The 19,992-nt window shown below is 51.8% G+C and overlaps 1 protein-coding gene across 1 annotated transcript; it reads left to right on the top strand.

Annotated features, from left to right (window-relative positions):
• The first annotated feature begins 12,194 nt into the window (after positions 1-12,194).
• Tex101 (testis expressed 101) lies at positions 12,195-14,479 on the top strand. The gene is made up of 5 exons (XM_021629247.1): positions 12,195-12,255; positions 12,367-12,507; positions 12,850-13,038; positions 14,037-14,168; positions 14,247-14,479. The coding sequence occupies exons 1-5, from the start codon at positions 12,195-12,197 to the stop codon at positions 14,477-14,479; spliced, it is 756 nt and encodes a 251-aa protein (XP_021484922.1).
• The last annotated feature ends 5,513 nt before the right edge of the window (positions 14,480-19,992 follow it).

Here is a 19,992-nt window from a genome sequence, read left to right as displayed (position 1 = left end):
CCCAAAGCCCCATCCGCTCCCTCCCTGAGTGTGACCACCGAGGGCCAGCCCTCACAGCAATCAAAGCCCCTCTGGCTCACCTGATTAACACTCCCAGTTAGAATTAAACACCTCATCTTAACACGGGTTTCTCCTCTGACCTTTATAAGCCATCTTCCTATGGGGCATGTCTGTCTTGTCTCCTTCCAGAGGCCGTCCTTCATCCCCTCCCAGACAAATGCCCCTTTACCCAATCCCTTGTTCCTTTCCCTTCTTCCTTCATTCTCTCTCTGCTCTCTCTTGTTCCCTACCCTCTGTTCCTCATGCTGAGAACTTGGTCTTGGGCAGCTTGGTCTTGGATGTCTTAGTCTTGGGGTGTCTTGGTGTAGGAGTATTTTGGTCTTGGGTGTCTTAGTCTTGAGGTATCTTGGTGTAGAGGTATCTTAGTCTTGAGGTGTCTTGGTGTAGGGGTATCTTGGTCTTGGATGTCTTAGTCTTGGGGTATCTTGGTCTTGGGTATTTTGGTCTTGGATGTCTTGGTCCTGGGGTGTCTTGGTCTTGGGTATCTTAGTCTTGGGGTACCTTGGTCTTGAGCATCTTGGTGTAGAGATGTCTTAGTCTTGGGTGTCTTGGTGTAGGGGTGTGTTGGTCTTGGCTGTCTTGGTGTAGGGGTGTGTTGGTGTTGGGTGTGTTGGTGTTGGGTGTCTTGGTCTTGGGTGTCTTGGTCTTACAGTATCTTGGTTTGGGGTGTCTTGTTGCCAATGCCAGTCCTTTCAGCTGCTGCCTCTCTGTGCAGCACACCTGGCTGCTAGGGGAGTTCCTGGCTGGGCAAACCCCTCCACCCTTGTCAGTCTGGGGGTACCGACCCACCCTGGGACAGGCTTAATCATCTTCGGTTGTACTGTTCTTTTAGGTGTGTCTTCGGTGAGCACCTCGGGCCCCGAGGCCTTCCAGCAGCTCACTGGCACACAGTTGGGCCATTTTCTCCTTAGGAACTTCAGTGTGACGTATGTTCTCCACACCTGTCTTTGTGTGGCCCATACAGGCCTGTTCCTCTACTTTCCTATTCTCATGTCCTCTAGGCTGCTCCCTTGATTTCTGGACACTGCACTCTGCTCTAAGTCACTGAGACCTGCCGCCTGTCCTGATTGTTCCCAACCAACTCAGCAAAGCCACAAAAGCCCCAGAGTATTCTGGCGATCCCTTCAAACTGGGGTTCAAACACCACCTCCCCATCCCTCCTTCTCTCAGAAGCACCTGTCCCTCCTTTATGGCCTCTGGGTCCTGATTTTGGTTTGGTTTTTAGTTTTTCCAGACAGGATCTTTCTGTGTAGCCCTGACTGTCCCAGAGCTCTCTCTGTAGACCAGGCTGGCCTGGAACAGAGCTCCACCTGCCTCTGCCTCCCAAGTTCGGAGATTAAAGGCGTGTGCCGCCATGCCCAGTCCAGTTCCTGGTATTTATGGGGCCCTCAGATGGTGATAACAAGTGCTGAGCCCGTCCTTCTGGGATGGCTCCCTCACACTGCCTCAGGTCAGCAGCCTTTGCCTAGGGGTGGACAGGGAGGAGCTCCGCTCTGCTTTCTGCTCCCATACCCCACAGCTTCGCAAGTCTGACCCTTCCATTACTTCTTTACAAGCCTCCGTAATTGCACAGTTCGGGTGCTGTTTCCTACAGCCTCGTTGTTTGTTTTTGCACGGGATCATTGTGAGGCCCTGCATGCGCACGTTGACTCACAGGCTTCCCGTCGTTCTACAGAGGCCGGATGTGGGGCTCTTCTGTCGCTTTGGACACCTCCACCGTCCTCTTCGCTTTCCTAACAAGTGTGAGGCTAATGCAGAACAGGCTGGCTATGTCCCCCTTCTTGCTGCAATCCAGCATTCACACACACACCTTCCTGCTTGACTGCCACTTCAGCCTCAGACACATTTTTAAGTCTGCACGACAGGCCGGGCAACCTCTGCTGTTTCTTCTCCCTTCCTCGTGTGCTCAACTCAACGACTGCACAGCCCCCGCTAAAGCATCTAACTGTTCCCTGGGGTCTTCGTATCCTCGCGGTGGACCCACTCCTCAAGGGGGCAAGCTGCCCACAAACAAAGAGCGGCATGCCGGGGTCCTCCGCAGACACACCCACCGATGGCTCAGCATCAGCTCTCGTCTCACTACCGCAGTGAGTACCATGCAACCCTCATCAGAGCACAGGGACACACCAGCACACACCACACGGGAAAGGACAGCTGTGTCAGCTTCCCCGACAGGGACGTCCCACTAAGCTGCTCAGCCTCACTTGCATGCCATAGCCAGAACCACGTGCTTGCTCTCCACCATTCAACTTTGGTCCTTTTAGGTCCCTAATGAGGGACCAATTCTGCTATGTGACAAAGCTGTTACTAAGAACACACACACACACACACACACACACACACACACACACCTTCTCACCCCAGATTGGAACCAACAACAACCAAGAACCCAGCCCTAGCATTTATCTACCCTCTGAAAAGCCCCCAGAATTCCAGACATCACACAATCACAGAAACTGTCTGCCCTGGCAAAATCACGCCCCTGCCAGAGCACGAGGCAAATCATAGCCAGCTGCTGTGCACACTCACAGACCAATCACAACTACCACCAGGGTCTGGTGAACCGATGAGACTCACACTGGAGTTACTCCCGGGACTATGCATGGCTCACAGGAGTCTGCCATGACAGCTCACCCCTGTTGTCCCAACAGGAGAGAGACGAAGCAGAAGATGATCAGCAGAGGTTCGGTGTCGATCCTATCTCAGAGAAGAAGGCAAGCCCGGACCACTGCAAACGGGCTGAGGCAGGCCCAGCCAGTGTCTGGGGTGCTGTGGACGTCGTGGGTTTGCAAAGCTCTGAGAAAGAATTCTACAGGAGACGCCGGCAAAGCCAGGCCCGGCAGCACACGGCTGTAGGTCCACACGGGGGTGAGACAGGAAGGAAGATCTCCGGCTTCTACCAGCCAGCAGGCGCAGCCAGAAGCCTGGGTCATGCCAATGATGTGGAGAGGGAGGGGGAAGCATTCAACACAGACATCTGGCCTCCACACGTACAGGTATGGACCATGAACTCACACGTACATGTGTGTCACACGTAACACACATCTCTGGGAATCCTAAATTGGCAGAATGTTAGCTCTAGTTAGGTAGCTGAGTTAGAGCTTCCTGGTATTTCCAGATTCTGAGTTTCATTTTAATCATGGCAAATTTACATAAAACTAAGAGGTTCACCCACACCTTTTCTTGTTGTGACATTTTTCTCTATTAAAAATGAACATTTGAACCTGGAGTGATGGCTCAGGGCTTGAGAGCACTAGCCACTCTGCCAGAGGACCCAGGTTCAATTCCGGGCACCGCAAAGCAGCTCACAACTGTCTGTGACCCAGCTCCGGGGGATCAGATGCCCTCATCTGGCCTCTGCTTACACCAGGCACACGGGTGACACACAGACATCGATGCAGGCACACACACATGCACACCATAAAATAAAGTCACTAGCAACATCATGTTCATGTACTCATGTGATAACTCGCAAAATGTGATCACAAGGCCCATGCCTCCTTCGTATGTAGCCGAGTGAAAGAGCGCGCTCACTTCCGAACCTCACGTGATGCAGCTGTGCCAAAGAGCAAGCCGTCAGCGCTCTGTGATCCCGGGATGTGCCCACATGACCGTGATGGCCGCTGCCCATCCCCGACAGCACCGAGCAGCCACTGTCCACAGTCCTGCCCCTCTCGGGAGGACGCGGGGTGGCGCACGGTCACAGAGTCAGAACGACAAAGGGCACGGTGTCCTCCCTCATGTGGATTTTCACGAGAACCGTGCTGGGAGACACGGGGCCTCACTGTGACCTGGGAGGGCAGGAGCCTGTGTCCCTCAGCTTCTCTTGTGTGTGTGGGGGGGGGGGTTGCTTCTCTCCTTCCACAGCGTGGCTCTGTGGAGAAGGAGCAGGAGTTCGTATTCTAGTCTCGCTGTCCTGGTCCAATTCCACACGGGATGGACCCAGTAAGGCAGTCCCCGTACACCTGACAGCTACATTGCTGAGATGTAGACCCCGTCAGGACGAGCGAAGATGGAGACACGGAAGTATCCATGGGAGTCCACACACCCTCCTCAGTGACCAGTCAGTGTTTTCATCGCCATGGTGAAGAAACCTGAAGAAAGCAGCTTAATGGAGGGAAGGCTGAATGGAGGGCTAAAAGCTCACGGTGGTGGAGAAGCTGGTGGTGGGTGGACACCAAGACTGTCATTGGTAAGGATCCTTCCCTAGGGAACCACTTGTTCAGAATTTACCACATGTTTTTTTATCAGTGTTCTATTGTTTGTAGAGACACCACGGCCACAGTAACTCTTACAAGAAAGCATTTAGTTGGGGCTTGCTCACATGCAGGCAGACATGGTAGCTGAGAGTACTACGTCTGCCTCTGAAGGCGGCAGGAAGAGAGAGAGTGCCACGTCTGGACTGGGCTTTTGAAACAACCAACCCACCCCCAATGAGACACTGTAGAACAAGGCCACAACTACTGCAAAATGTCCATCCCTGATCCTTCTCAAGCAGCGCCACTCTGTGAAGACTAGGCACAAAATTAGATAAGCCTCTGGAGACTTTTCTTATTGAAGCTACCATAGTGTCACAGCAAATGTGAGTGGGGGACTTTTGTTCAGGAGTGGGCTCATTCATGGAGTTTACAATTTGTCTCATAGAATCCTTTTATGCAAGTTTGCAGACTTCCAACACTCACAGCCTCCTCAGACGCTGGGCCCACCTGAGCCACATTCGCAGTGATCCTGAGGCTGTACTTGTTTGTTTCACCGAGACAGGGTCTCGTTGTGCATTATAGCTCTAGCTGATGTGGAGCTGTGTGAGTAGATCAGGCCGACCATCTTTCTGCCTTGTCTTGCTTCTGTTGGGATAACAGCGCTGAGCCAGTCTCTGCCTTTCTGTCCCCACCCCATCCTTTGGGCCTAATTTTTCTTTTGTTTGTTTTCTGGACAGGATTTCTCTGTGCAACCCTGGCCCTTCTGGAACTCGATCCACAAGCCAGGCTGGGCTAAAACTCAGAGATCCAGCAGGCTCCGCCTCCCAAATGCTGAAATCAAAGCAACACACCCAGATCTGTGGTCCTGAACTGACTTTAACTGGCGGCTTTATTCACCTGCAGATCTTACTGTATGCTCTTGTTTGGCCTCAAACGTTCAACCCCTGCCTCAGTCTCCCGCGTGCTGGGATTTCAGATATGTGGCACTATACCCTAACACCTTCTCACAACAGTTTGTCCCTTTAAAAACAAAGTTTATTTTTAATCACGTGTCTGCCTGTGTGTCTGTATGGACACATGCCGGTGAGCACAGTGCTCGTAGGGTCCAGAAGAGGGCACTGGGCCCCCAATGCTAGAGTTGTGCACAGTTGTAACCATCTAGCCTGGGTGCCAGGAACCAGCCTGTATGCTCTGCCAGGGCGCTGAGTACTTCAGACAGCCCGGCTGTCTCCAGCCCCACAGCACGCTGCAGCATGTTTCTCCTGCACTCTGATGTCACATCCATAAGATTAAGTTCAGCTGGACGTGATGGCACGTACCTATCAGCTGGGAAGAGCATGAAGTGGCTTGTAAAAGGCAGGTGTAAGAGTTACCAGCTGGACCCCAGCTCTGAGTTGCAGCTCTGTGTAACCCTTGACCTCTTCTTCTGCTCATGCTGTGAGCTACTGGAGGACCTTGTGATTATTATAACATTACAGTGATAGAGAAATGCTCATAGGATAGTACAACTTCTCTATGGCCAACTCCAACTTCCATTTAGACGAGGAAAGAAAGTGCTTGGTAGGTATACAGGTAATGTCTTTTGACAACCTGTATAAGTGAGGCACCAGGGCTTTAAGGTAGCACACCTTTGGGGTAGGTCTGCTGCCTGTGTTTCCAGAGGATCTTAATTGAGCAGGGACCTCCCCCACCCTGAATGTGGGCAGATTGTCACGTGGACTGTGGTATGACTCCGCCATCTTGAGATTGCCACGTGATCTGGGTCAGAAAAAAAAAAAAGATGACAGAACCTCCTAGTCAAATAGTTTTTGTTTCCTTTTAGACTAAAAAGATGAATTTTATTTTAAATTGATGTTGGTTTTAGAGATTGGATTGTTTGCACTGGTGAATTCTGGTTTTAAAATCTGGTTTTGACTTTTAAAGTTATGGTTATGCTTTGTGACTTCTCTCCTACAAAAGGAGTACTTTATTTTGATATTGCAAAAACTGGTTTTGGGAAATGTTTAAATGTTTAAGGCTATAAAACATTTAAAGTTTATCAGGCATTTTAGATGATGATCTCAGGTAGTCTAACAAAGAATTTGGAACAATTTCTCAATCCTTTGGGGGAAGGAAAAATTTGGTATTTATTTTATTAATTTTACTAAGTGAAACCAAGCCATACAGTGTAAGCCAATCCAGAAAATTACAATTTTTACAGTGTATCTTGTGGAGAGCTGTTTGTTTGTTAAGCTGCTTTGTTTATCAATAAAACATGTCCTCACCCTGGCCTTCACCTTGAGACAGAGAAAAGAAGTTTCACCAACTTCCTTAAAACTTGTTCCAAGTTCCCTAAAGTTTGTTTATGTGACCTTGGACCACGGTATCTGCAACAGGGAAGGAATTTTAGAAAAAAATTTGGCAGCTCCAGAACTTCTTTTTTTTTATTAATGTGACTTGGTTTTGCTTTGCCTATAAAAAATAAATCATGGAATAAGCTTATGCTGGACTCAATGAGTATCATGTCAGGACAGAAAGGATTTTGATGGGAGTTTTTATGAAGTCTGAAAAGCAAGAGACTGGGATACTAAAGAAAAAAAATAGCTTATCTAAAGTAAAGATGTCTGGTTAAAGCAGAAGAACAGAGCTAGGAAAAGCTAGCTTAAAGGTATATAATATTTTACAGAAGGTGAGTGTATGTATAAAAAGCCAGAGGACATATGAAGTGTATTTGCTTTGATTGTTTATACCTGCAAATGTGATTTGTGAAAAAACCTGTAAAATACGTTGTTCTTCATTTAAAAGGCTGGTGATTCTTCAATGCAAAATCTTTTTTTTTTATGCTCTTTAAAGGAAAAAATTCTGGCCGATAGATTTGGTGTGGCTAGAGTAGCTCATAGAGTTTAAAATTGTTCTGTACTGTTCTGTTGTGTAGTTGGTTACAGAAAACTGTGACTGTTCCACAGAGCTTGTTGTATCGTGGGAGGTAACAATGCCATCAGCTACACTAACAGCTATGCTTTACATCATCAGCCACAGCCTGTGACAACCCGTGGGTAGCCACCATGTTGGTTCAGGGAAAGAGGGTGGAGCCATAGCTTTGCCGCCATCTTAGTTTAGGGCTACTAGCTGTCTTTAATCCTCTGATTAGTGCTAAGTGCAAAGCTTTTTGCCATTCAATTTTAATGTAAGTGGTAGGATCAGCAAGATTTGCTAGCCCCTCTACGCACTGTATCTGGTTAAAAGTTTTGCTTGATCTTAGTTCAGAAAGAACAGATCTACAGTTAAGCTAAGGACTGCAGTTGAGTACAAGATTGAGCCTTACTTAATCTCTTTGTTTAGGTTTTTTTAAGGTTAAGCCTAGAACGGGTAACTAAAGTTTGCCTATGTAGATCTACTTGAAATATAGTTCTAAAACATGAAATATAGTTCTAAACATGCTTCTAAAAAATATGCCAGGATTAGAGATTATAGCATTTTGTTTTATAGGATACAGTTTAGAGCAGATGATAGAGACAAAGAGTAACTCAGATATGCTGGCCCTCAAGCTTGTCAGAGATCTGATGAATATGGCATTTTAACATGTGTAAGCTTATTGTGACAGAGTCCCAATTGTGGCAGTAGCTCCCCCAAGGTCTCCGAGAAGATTTGGGCACAACAGATGACTGCAACTCTGGATTGTGGTATGCTAACCACTGGGAAATACTGCCTCAACTGGCCCACTACTAGGGCCCAGCCTAAACTGTGGACAAAGCCGTGGACACCTGGAAAGCCACTGTTTCACACTGCGGGAAGCAAGGTGAGGTCACTCTCTGGTGTTCCTTTTTCCACAGAAGCAGTCTCTCATCTGTGCCTGGCAGGACCGCCTCTGCTCATGATGCCATGAGACCACAGGAGCCAGGGACACTGCCTAAGTGATAGAGTAACTAACCATCTCTGTCATTTTGATTGGTACATGGACTGGTATATTTATATATCTTATAATCTATCCTCCTCAGGTCTCTGATCACATTGATGGCTAAGCTAAGCTAATGGTAGCTTTGCAGCTAAAGAGCAGAAAATTAGATCCACTGTTAGCTCATTGGACAGTTCATTAGCTAGTTAGAACTATTAGGTACTAGATCTCTTATTTAGAAAAACAAAAAGGTTTGCCTTGCTCACAGGCTTCATGTTAGTTGCCTGTGTCTTATAATAAATAGCTGGATAAAAAGATATGGAGCTTATGTAGGGTCTGAAATTTAGGTTCTGAGAATCTAGAGAATATCATTTGGTCTGGGAAAATGTTTCAGAGTTGATAAATGGAAGAAAGACTGGAGAATCTGAATAGATATTTTAAGATATATAAATATAAATTATAAAAATATAAAAAATAATGTAAGGCATATTAAAATTGGTACATATTTTAAATTTCTCTCTCCCCCTCTTTGCTATTGTTGTGCTTATGTTGTTATAAGATTTCAGAAGATCAGAATTTTGGCATTTATCAATAGAGTTCTGATAAGTTAATGTAGCACTGACTGCTTATTAACCACTTACAAGCTTGAGATTTTAATTTCCTTTGGTTGTTTTCTGATGATAGATTTAAAGGTGCTTCTCATCATGCTGAAAACAACTGTTTAATATGTTTACCTGACCCAAAAGCCATAGCTTTTACTATGGTATTCTTAATATCTGCCATTTCTGAGATAGACTTTGACACAGGAATACCTTTAACCTATTCCTTCCAGCTGCTGTGTTAAGAAAAATCCAAGCATCCAGGGTTTAGCAGTAAAGCCATTATGCATTTCTATCTAACTTTCCAATATGACATGGAGATGGAGGCTAAAAGTAGAGGCTAAATGTATAAAAGGTGGCTGAGCTCCTTTGATGGCTGATTACCAACAGGGCCCACTGTTGGTAAGAGTTTCAGACTGTGGACACACTTAAGTTGTTTATAAAGGATACAAAACAAACAGCTGACTGGTGCCCATTCCGATGGATCTAGTTTTACCTGTTACTCTCAGACTGTTGTTATATTAGATTTGCTAATATGTTACTTTTCTGAGGTTTTTAATATATATTTCCTTTTGTGTACCAAAAATTCATATGTTTCAGGAAATCAAAAAGTCATGAGACCTGGACCTGGCATAGTTCAAACAGATCCCAGATGAGCTTTTCCTCTGGTCTTGGGATTCCTCACTTTTCCCATTTAATATAAAAATCTTAACTTCTGTCTCTAGTCTGAATTTGTCTTAGCAGATTTTCACCTGATTGACTCTATTCTGGATCAGCTATGGACTGTGAGCTGAAATTTGGACGTGCTGAAAGCTGACAAGATCGCTCCTTGCTTCTTTAGCTGGATCAACTAACCAGATGCTTAGGACTGCCTCATTGTCCAGCCTCAGATTTAGCATTTCAGCCTCCCTAGCACATGTTGTCAATGGTCCAACTGTCAGAATTGAAGAAGCTCTAGAAGACAGCCCTTCGACCCCAAGTCCCCCCTTACAGGCTGAGATCCTAAATCAAGGCACCCCAAGAAAGAAACCTTCACCCCATAGCTGCTTCATGATTGAAGCATCATAGATGTTTCATTATTAGAAGAAGGGGGAATGAAAGGAACAAGTTAACTTGACAGGTTTCTTTATAAATTCTATGCCCCATATTAAACTAAGTTCTCCCAGTACTTTTCCAGAAAGCAGGATGAAAGGAGAAGCGGGTGAATTGAGACAAGACCCACCCTGTTGCCAAGGGATGCCGAGGGTCTCCACCCCGCTGCAGAGGAGTGTCCAGATCTGCAGTACCAGATCTGCAGTAACGTTGCCTGGCAACCGGGGGCAGAACTGACTGGACTTGGCACCTAAAATAGACCAATCATTTTAAAAGTCAACTACCTACCCAATCCAGTATTGCCAAGCTTGCAACTCCCGAGTTTCCCACATTTTTCCTTTAAAAACCCCGGACTTCTGTCTCTTGCTGCTGTTCCTCCCTGGTTTGGGGGCAGCCACATCATGCGGTGGCTTAAATAAACCTCTTGCAATTGCATTGATCTGGTATCCTGAGTTTCCCTCATCTGTCTCCCTGGAGATGAGGCTACTGCTGGGCCTGACAGAGTCTCCCCAGGAAAAATTTGTCAGAGTGCACCACAGAGGCCAGGCCCTGTCAGCGAGGTGCTCAGCACACAGAGTGCCCCATCTCCTCACAGAGAGCCCCATCTCTCACAGAGGGAGCCCCATCCCCTCACAGAGTGCCCCATCCCCTCACAGGGAGCCCCATCTCTCACAGAGGGAGCCCCATCCCCTCACAGAGCGTCCCATCCCCTCACAGGGAGAGCACAGAGAGGCCCATCTCCTCGCAAAGAGCCCCATCTCCCACAGAGAGCCCCATCTCTCACAGAGGGAGCCCTATCCCCTCACAGAGAACCCCATGTCCCACAGAGAACCCTGTATTTGGAGAAACAGCAGCGGCTTTATTATCCCATGTGTGGCTCTGTGAGGCTGTCCTCTCTGGAGCAGGCTGAGTTCAGAGGCTCCTGTATCTAAACATGGAGGCACAGGTGTGTGGGCGAGGGATGAGGACACCAGGCAGCAAGGGGTGACAGTGCCAGCCTGAGGTCCTCAGCACGACTGCCCTGGTTAGACACACAGGCCAGGGGTCGGTGCGTGTTCTGCGCCATGTGCACGGCGCGTGGGGTGCTCACGACGGGCTGGGGCTTCGGTGTGCCCCGTGCAGCACGGCGCGCGGGAGCAAACCCCGGAGGTCTCCGTCATGCAGCAGGGCGGTGTTGGCGTGTCCCGAGGCGCCGGCCGACCCCGCGCAGGGCCCGCGGGCCGCAGCAGCCTCCAGGCGCATGCGCACGCTGCAGCGGCCAGTGATTGGTTCCCCGGGGACCAATGAGACGCGGGATGCTCCCGGCCCGCCCAATGGGAGCGTGGGGCGAGCCCGCTCCAGCCAATGGGGTTTCGAGCCTCCGGCCGGCCGGGCCCGCCCTCCGTGCCTCCCAAGCGCGCACGGCGCCGTCGCCATCGGAGCACGCGGGCTCGGCTGCGGCCTGGAGCGCGTCTGCTGCCGTGAAAGGCCGGGAGAAGGGTGGGTCCCGGCCCCTCCGCCAGCCCGAGGAGGGGGCGCGAGGGCTCGCGGGCGGGCGCCGGGGTGTGAGGGAGCAGGCTCGGCGGCCCAGACTCCTGGGAGGAGAGCAGGAGCGCGGACTCCTGGGTCGCAGGGAGAGGGCCGGGGATGCGGCGCCCGGGTCTGAGTTCGAGGCCCTTGCCTGTATTCTGAGGGCGGGGAGGCCGCACTGGGGCGCCGGGTCTGAGGGAGGAGGACCGGCCCTCCTCCCCTGGGTCTCTTAGGAGCGCTGGGCTCGGGACTCGGTGGGGAGCAGCCTGAGTCTGTACTCGGTGTCTGGAGGCTTAGGCTGGCCGCCCAGAAGTGCCGTTCTTCCAGGGCGTGGGGGAAGCCAGATGCCTGAACCCCAGCACTGACAGGGTCCCAGCACTGACAGGACAGGGTCCCAGCACTGACAGGACAGGGTCCCAGCACTGACAGGGCAGGGCCCCAGCACTGACAGGGCAGGGCCCCAGCACTGACAGGGCAGGGCCCCAGCACTGACAGGGCAGGGCCCCAGCACTGACGGGGCAGGGAATTGTGGCTCTGTGGTGCTGCTGAGCCCTGGAGAGGTTTCCGCTGTGGGTTTGACCTCAGATTTTGAGCAGAGGGCCCTGGGCCCATCCTCCCGCCTTGAGAGGCCAAGAGAGACAGCCAAATCCTGTGGAGGCCCAGTGAGCCGGTGGCGTCCGTGGCCAGCTCTCAGCGCACAGCTGCTTGGGGACAGACCTTGCGGTGTGGCACAGCATAAGTCTAGCACAGAGAGGACGCGTGCAGAAAGCTAACATGAGCTCCCTCTCTGTCAGGTCCAGCTGTGTCCTGTTGTCCATCAGTTCCAGGTCCTGGTCAGCTCTTCCCAACTTCGGGGAAGCCATGGGCGCCTGCTGCATTCGGTGTTTCCTGCTCTTTCTGCTGGGAGCCTCCCTCTGGACTTGTATGTGTGGGGACAGAGGGACAGCCGTCCATGGAGGGTGGATTCGTGGAGGGAAAAGGCTGCCTCCCTGAGGCGGGCAATGCTTTGTCTATTTTAACCTCGTCTCCCCAGTGGTCCGAAATCTGAGCTGTGAGGTGGGCACAGCCCTGAGTTTAGAAGATGATCCGGGACAAACCTTTAACTGGACCTCGAAGGCCGAGCAGTGCCTCCCTGGAGAGCTGTGCCAGGAAACGGTGATGTTAATCAAAGCTGGTGAGGGGCCTGTGCACCGTGGCTGTTCAGGTCCTGGGTCCTGTTCTGGGTGGCAGCCCCGGCTGTCCAGGTGGTCTCCAGGCCTGAAGCCGCCTGACCGCGCCCGTCTCCTCAGTGTCGCTGTCGTTTCTTTTCTCCTCGCACTTGCTGAGATACATTTGTCACTGAGCCCACGGCCCTGTGGCCGTCTGCGTGGGCCCGGTGGCGGACCTGCAGTCCCAGCGCTGGGGAGACAGCCTGGCGGAGGGTCCCTTGGGCTTGAGAGAGAGGGTGGCCGCGTTACTTGCTGTCTCCCTGTTAAGTGTTAGCCGTCACCCACCCTCTGCACTTCCTGCTTCACAGACGGAGGCAAGACTGCCCTCCTGGCCAGTAAGGGCTGCACCCCTCAAGGCACGGAGTCCATGACCTTCATCCAGTACACGCCGCCACCCCCGGGGCTGGTGGCGGTCTCCTACAGCAACTACTGCAATGACAGCCTGTGCAACAACAAAGAGAGCATACACTCCTTCTGGTACCAGCCGGAGGCCGCAGGTACCTGGAGAGGGTCCCAGCGCTAAGGCCCGGCCATCTTCCCTGCCTCCGCTCGGTGCCTCAGTGGGAGAGGCAGGAGAGCCCCGCAGGCCGCGTGCTCCTCTGCTGAGTTCTTGCCTTTGGAGTCCAAGTGTCTTAGACTCCAGGCGCGTAGCTGGCAGTGTAGATGGGGTTGAAGAGCCAGGTCGGTGGGTAGGTGCTTCCGGGCAGGCTCCCAGACCCACAGGAGGATGCCAGGCGTGCTGGCATGGGCTTGTGACCCAGCTCTCGGTGGTGGAGAGAGACGGGAGGAGGGTCCGAGGTTCACTGGGTCTGACCTAACTGGTGGGCACCAGAGCCGTGAGAGAGCCTGCCTCAGAGGAGGGTGACAGCGCCCCCTGCCGGTGTAGCCTGCACAAATGCACACAGCAGACACACTCTAAAAATGTGATGGGACAGGCACTGTTTTCATTCTGGAAAGAAAACAGTGGAGCCCTTCATGCCTTCCTGCGCCCCCAGCCAGACAGCACCTCTCTTTCAGCATGCTCACACACAGCTCCTCAAGACGCTCAATCATCCTAGCCAGCTGGGCGCCCTCTGTTTCCTTGACCGAAGTGTGGACGCAGGCCTTGAGTTGCAATATCGCTGACTGTCCACAGATCTTGCTGCTGGAACTGTCCTTTCCGTGGTCACCACGTCTAAGCAGACTGGAGGTCACGTGGTCGCTGGGGTTTCTTTTTTACTGTGTGTGCGCGTGCGTGTGTGCGTGCGTGCGTGTGTGCATGTGTAGTGAAGACAGCTTTGGGAGCTGGCTCTCTGCTTCCCCTTTGGATGGTGCCGAGAACTGAACTCGGGGCTGCAGGCTCGCATCCCCGCCGCACCGATGGCTGGGACTGTGGTGAGGGGAAGGTCCATTAAAGGCTGTGGTCTCAGCGCCCGCTGGGTTAGCAGGGCGGGGGACCACCCGGGAGGCGGCTCTGGGCGCTGGCTACCTGACCCTCCACTTTCTCCCCACGCAGCAACCCCCAGCCCGTCCGGAGCCCTCCGCTGCCCAACGTGTGTGGCTCTGGGGTCCTGTGCCAGTGCCCCCTCTCTGCCCTGTGCCAATGGCACCACTCAGTGCTACCAAGGAAGACTTGACTTCTCCGGAGGTAAAGGCCCCTCGGGTGGCAGGGGAGAGGCATGCTGGGCTCCGTCCCTAACCCTCCCCGTTCCCTCCTGGCTTCTAGGAGGCCTGGAGTCCACCGCCGTGGAGGTCAAGGGCTGCACCACTGTCATCGGCTGCAGACTGCTGGCCACCCTGAACTCAGTGGGACCCATGACCATGAAGGAGAGCTGTGGCTACCGCTCAGTCCTTCAGCCCCGGCAGGCAGAGAGTGGGGGCCCCTGGGTGCACGCTTCGCTGTGGGCGCTGGAGCTCCTGCTGCCGGCGGTGCTGCTGGCCCTCGCCCACTTCCCGTGAGAGGGTTCCGGAGTTCGGGAGGCGAGGCCAGGCGTGGGGGTGCTGCTGAGGTGGGGGCCTCCAGTCTGCCCACCACCAGTCGAAGAGTGGGGGGTGAAGAGGAGAGAGGCTGCATTTGTATTCACACAGACAATAAAATTGGTGATTTGTTACGAAGAGAGAGAGAGAGTGTGTGTGTGTGTGTGTGTGTGTGTGTGTGTGGCATGGGGCAGGGGTCAGAGTCCAAGGACGGCGTTCAGAAATGAACTTCCTCCTTCCACCATGTGGGTCCCAGGGATAGACTCAGTCATTGGGCTTGGTGGAGCACTCCCCCAGCAAACCATTTCACCTACCCACATTTGGGATTTGTGTGCTCCGAGCCCTGAGATGGGGCTCGGTGCAGAAGAGGAGCCCCGCGTGTTGTCTCCGACACACTTTCTGGGTGAGGAGGCAGTTTGGGGGACTTTAGGGTCCCACACTCACACAGCTACAGAAGGCGGGCGTGGCTGTGATGCCAGCTCTCAGCCTCGCCAGCCAGCTCTGCACAGCAACAGCCCAGAGGCACTCTGTGAGCTCCAGGCCAGCGCGAATTTTATAAATTTTACACAATTCTTTATAAGTGTAGATACACAATTATATGTGCATAATTGTATTTATCGCTGAGTATGTATACATGGAGAGAGTGAGGGAGTTACCAAAAGTGGCCTCAGGCAGGCCTGAGCTCTGCTCACAGGGCTGTCACTCTGGATCCCAACCCAGTCTACAGGAAGGCAGCTGCCGTGAGGGTCTTGGTCAGCCGTGGCCACGGCACGAATTGAGTTCTGCAGTTGTAGGGAGCACATCCCACCTAGCCCTGGTCCACACCCTTCCCTGGCTGAGTCACGGAGACGCCGGCACTTGGGAGAGTAAAGGGCCACAGGCACAGGGAGACGGTTCTGATTTGATTTTATTGTGGGTTTATTCTTTGTCTTTACTGTTGTTTCTGAGATAATGAAGGGCTTCTCCTTTTTGCTGCCCACCCCTGGAATCCACCAAACAGCAAACACAGCAGGGAACACAGCAAACACAGCAGTGAACACAGCAAACACAGCAGTGAACACAGCAAACACAGCAGTGAACACAGCAAACACAGCAGTGAACACAGCAAACACAGCAGTGAACACAGCAAACACAGCAGTGAACACGGCAAACACAGCAGTGAACACGGCAAACACAGCAGTGAACACAGCAGCAAACACAGCAGTGAACACAGCAAACACAGCAGTGAACACGGCAAACACAGCAGTGAACACAGCAAGCACAGCAGTGAACACAGCAAACACAGCAGTGAACACAGCAGCAAACACAGCAGTGAACACAGCAAACACAGCAAACACAGCAGTGAACACAGCAAACACAGCAGTGAACACAGCAAACACAGCAAACACAGCAGTGAACACAGCAAACACAGCAGTGAACACGGCAAACACAGCAGTGAACACGGCAAACACAGCAGTGAACACAGCAGCAAACACAGCAGTGAACACGGCAAACACAGCAGTGAACACGGCAAACACAGCAGTGAACACGGCAAACACAGCAGTGAACACGGCAAACACAGCAGTGAACACGGCAAACACAGCAGTGAACACGGCAAACACAGCAGTGAACACGGCAAACACAGCAGTGAACACGGCAAACACAGCAGTGAACACGGCAAACACAGCAGTGAACACGGCAAACACAGCAGTGAACACGGCAAACACAGCAGTGAACACAGCAAACACAGCAGTGAACACAGCAGCAAACACAGCAGTGAACACAGCAAACACAGCAGTGAACACAGCAAACACAGCAGTGAACACAGCAAACACAGCAGTGAACACGGCAAACACAGCAGTGAACACAGCAAACACAGCAGTGAACACAGCAAACACAGCAGTGAACACAGCAAACACAGCAGTGAACACAGCAGTGAACACAGCAAACACAGCAGTGAACACAGCAAACACAGCAGTGAACACAGCAGCAAACACAGCAGTGAACACAGCAAACACAGCAAACACAGCAGTGAACACAGCAAACACAGCAGTGAACACAGCAAACACAGCAGGGAACACAGCAAACACAGCAGTGAACACAGCAAACACAGCAGTGAACACAGCAAACACAGCAGTGAACACAGCAAACACAGCAGTGAACACAGCAGCAAACACAGCAGTGAACACAGCAAACACAGCAAACACAGCAAACACAGCAGTGAACACAGCAAACACAGCAGTGAACACAGCAAACACAGCAGTGAACACAGCAAACACAGCAGGGAACACAGCAAACACAGCAGGGAACACAGCAAACACAGCAGTGAACACAGCAAACACAGCAGTGAACACAGCAAACACAGCAGTGAACACAGCAAACACAGCAGTGAACACGGCAAACACAGCAGTGAACACGGCAAACACAGCAGTGAACACAGCAGCAAACACAGCAGTGAACACGGCAAACACAGCAGTGAACACGGCAAACACAGCAGTGAACACGGCAAACACAGCAGTGAACACAGCAAACACAGCAGTGAACACGGCAAACACAGCAGTGAACACAGCAGCAAACACAGCAGTGAACACGGCAAACACAGCAGTGAACACGGCAAACACAGCAGTGAACACGGCAAACACAGCAGTGAACACGGCAAACACAGCAGTGAACACGGCAAACACAGCAGTGAACACGGCAAACACAGCAGTGAACACAGCAGCAAACACAGCAGTGAACACAGCAAACACAGCAGTGAACACAGCAAACACAGCAGTGAACACAGCAAACACAGCAGTGAACACAGCAAACACAGCAAACACAGCAGTGAACACAGCAAACACAGCAGTGAACACAGCAGTGAACACAGCAAACACAGCAGTGAACACAGCAAACACAGCAGTGAACACAGCAGCAAACACAGCAGTGAACACAGCAAACACAGCAAACACAGCAGTGAACACAGCAAACACAGCAGTGAACACAGCAAACACAGCAGTGAACACAGCAAACACAGCAGGGAACACAGCAAACACAGCAGTGAACACAGCAAACACAGCAGTGAACACAGCAAACACAGCAGTGAACACAGCAAACACAGCAGTGAACACAGCAAACACAGCAAACACAGCAAACACAGCAGTGAACACAGCAAACACAGCAGGGAACACAGCAAACACAGCAGGGAACACAGCAAACACAGCAGTGAACACAGCAAACACAGCAGTGAACACAGCAAACACAGCAGTGAACACAGCAAACACAGCAGTGAACACGGCAAACACAGCAGTGAACACGGCAAACACAGCAGTGAACACGGCAAACACAGCAGTGAACACAGCAGCAAACACAGCAGTGAACACAGCAAACACAGCAGTGAACACGGCAAACACAGCAGTGAACACAGCAAGCACAGCAGTGAACACAGCAGCAAACACAGCAGTGAACACAGCAAACACAGCAAACACAGCAAACACAGCAGTGAACACAGCAAACACAGCAAACACAGCAGTGAACACAGCAAACACAGCAGTGAACACAGCAGTGAACACAGCAAACACAGCAAACACAGCAAACACAGCAGTGAACACAGCAAACACAGCAGTGAACACGGCAAACACAGCAGTGAACACGGCAAACACAGCAGTGAACACAGCAGCAAACACAGCAGTGAACACAGCAAACACAGCAGTGAACACGGCAAACACAGCAGTGAACACAGCAAACACAGCAGTGAACACAGCAAACACAGCAGTGAACACAGCAAACACAGCAGTGAACACAGCAAACACAGCAGTGAACACAGCAAACACAGCAGTGAACACAGCAAACACAGCAGTGAACACGGCAAACACAGCAGTGAACACGGCAAACACAGCAGTGAACACAGCAAACACAGCAGTGAACACAGCAAACACAGCAGTGAACACAGCAGCAAACACAGCAGTGAACACAGCAAACACAGCAGTGAACACAGCAGTGAACACAGCAAACACAGCAGTGAACACAGCAAACACAGCAGTGAACACAGCAGCAAACACAGCAGTGAACACAGCAAACACAGCAAACACAGCAAACACAGCAGTGAACACAGCAAACACAGCAGTGAACACAGCAAACACAGCAGTGAACACAGCAAACACAGCAGGGAACACAGCAAACACAGCAGGGAACACAGCAAACACAGCAGTGAACACAGCAAACACAGCAGTGAACACAGCAAACACAGCAGTGAACACAGCAAACACAGCAAACACAGCAGTGAACACAGCAAACACAGCAGTGAACACAGCAGCAAACACAGCAGTGAACACAGCAAACACAGCAAACACAGCAAACACAGCAGTGAACACAGCAAACACAGCAGTGAACACAGCAAACACAGCAGTGAACACAGCAGCAAACACAGCAGTGAACACAGCAAACACAGCAGTGAACACAGCAAACACAGCAGTGAACACAGCAAACACAGCAGTGAACACAGCAAACACAGCAGTGAACACAGCAGCAAACACAGCAGCAATGTGACCGCAGCTGCCGCAGGCCCTGTCAAGAGTTCCCAGAATTCAACTGGCTGCAGTTGGCTGGAGTCACACCCCTGCCAGAGCACACATTATAGTCAGCTGCTGTGGACAAGCTGAAGCAGCCTCGAACCCCACAGCTGGGGTCAAGGCAAAGCGTTCACGTGACATAACTGGCCTTTAAAGAAGGCGGGATTGTCACCACATCGGGGCTTTCCACCCCATCCCACCAGCAGCTCCGAGCTTTTGGCGGGACTGTAGACATCCGCTTGTGACTGAGCGCTCACGGGAACTTCTCTCGCACTGACCAGTTCTCAAAGCCCTGTCATGGTGTGCCTGGTTTCAGGTCAGCTCTCTGGAAACTTCAGAGAGGAGGGAGTTTTGGTGACTGGGGCGGGTGACTGAGGCCAGTGACTGAGGTGACTGAGGTAACTGGGGTGGGTGACTGAGGCCAGTGACTGAGGTGACTGAGGTGACTGAGGCGACTGAGGCGACTGAGGCGACTGAGGTGAGTGACTGAGGTGAGTGACTGAGGTGACTGAGGTGAGTGACTGAGGTGACTGAGGTGAGTGACTGAGGTGACTGAGGTGAGTGACTGAGGTGACTGAGGTGAGTGACTGAGGTGAGTGACTGAGGTGACTGAGGTGACTGAGGTGAGTGACTGAGGTGACTGAGGTAACTGAGGCGACTGAGGTGACTGAGGTGACTGACTGAGGTGACTGAGGTGACGGAGTGACTGAGGTGACTGAGGTGACTGAGGTGAGGGAGCCTCGGGCTGCAGACAGGCCTATGGAGCATTTTCTCAGGGATGGACGGGGAGGCCCAGCCGTTGCGGGTGCTGCCACCCCTGAGCTGTGGCCCCGGGTCATGAGGAAGCAGCTGAGCGAGCATGAGGAGCAGGGCAGCAAGCAGCACCCAGTGGCCTCCAGTCAGCTCCTGCTCCAGGCCCCTGCCCCGCGTCGGTGAACGCCAGTGTCGGTGAACGGCAGTGTGGAC

This window comes from Meriones unguiculatus, chromosome 14 (assembly GCF_030254825.1).
Source record: "Meriones unguiculatus strain TT.TT164.6M chromosome 14, Bangor_MerUng_6.1, whole genome shotgun sequence".
Classification (NCBI taxonomy): Eukaryota; Metazoa; Chordata; class Mammalia; order Rodentia; family Muridae; genus Meriones; species Meriones unguiculatus.
The sequence above is the reverse complement of the archived record's forward strand: the minus strand, read 5'-3'. Positions and strand labels throughout refer to the sequence as shown.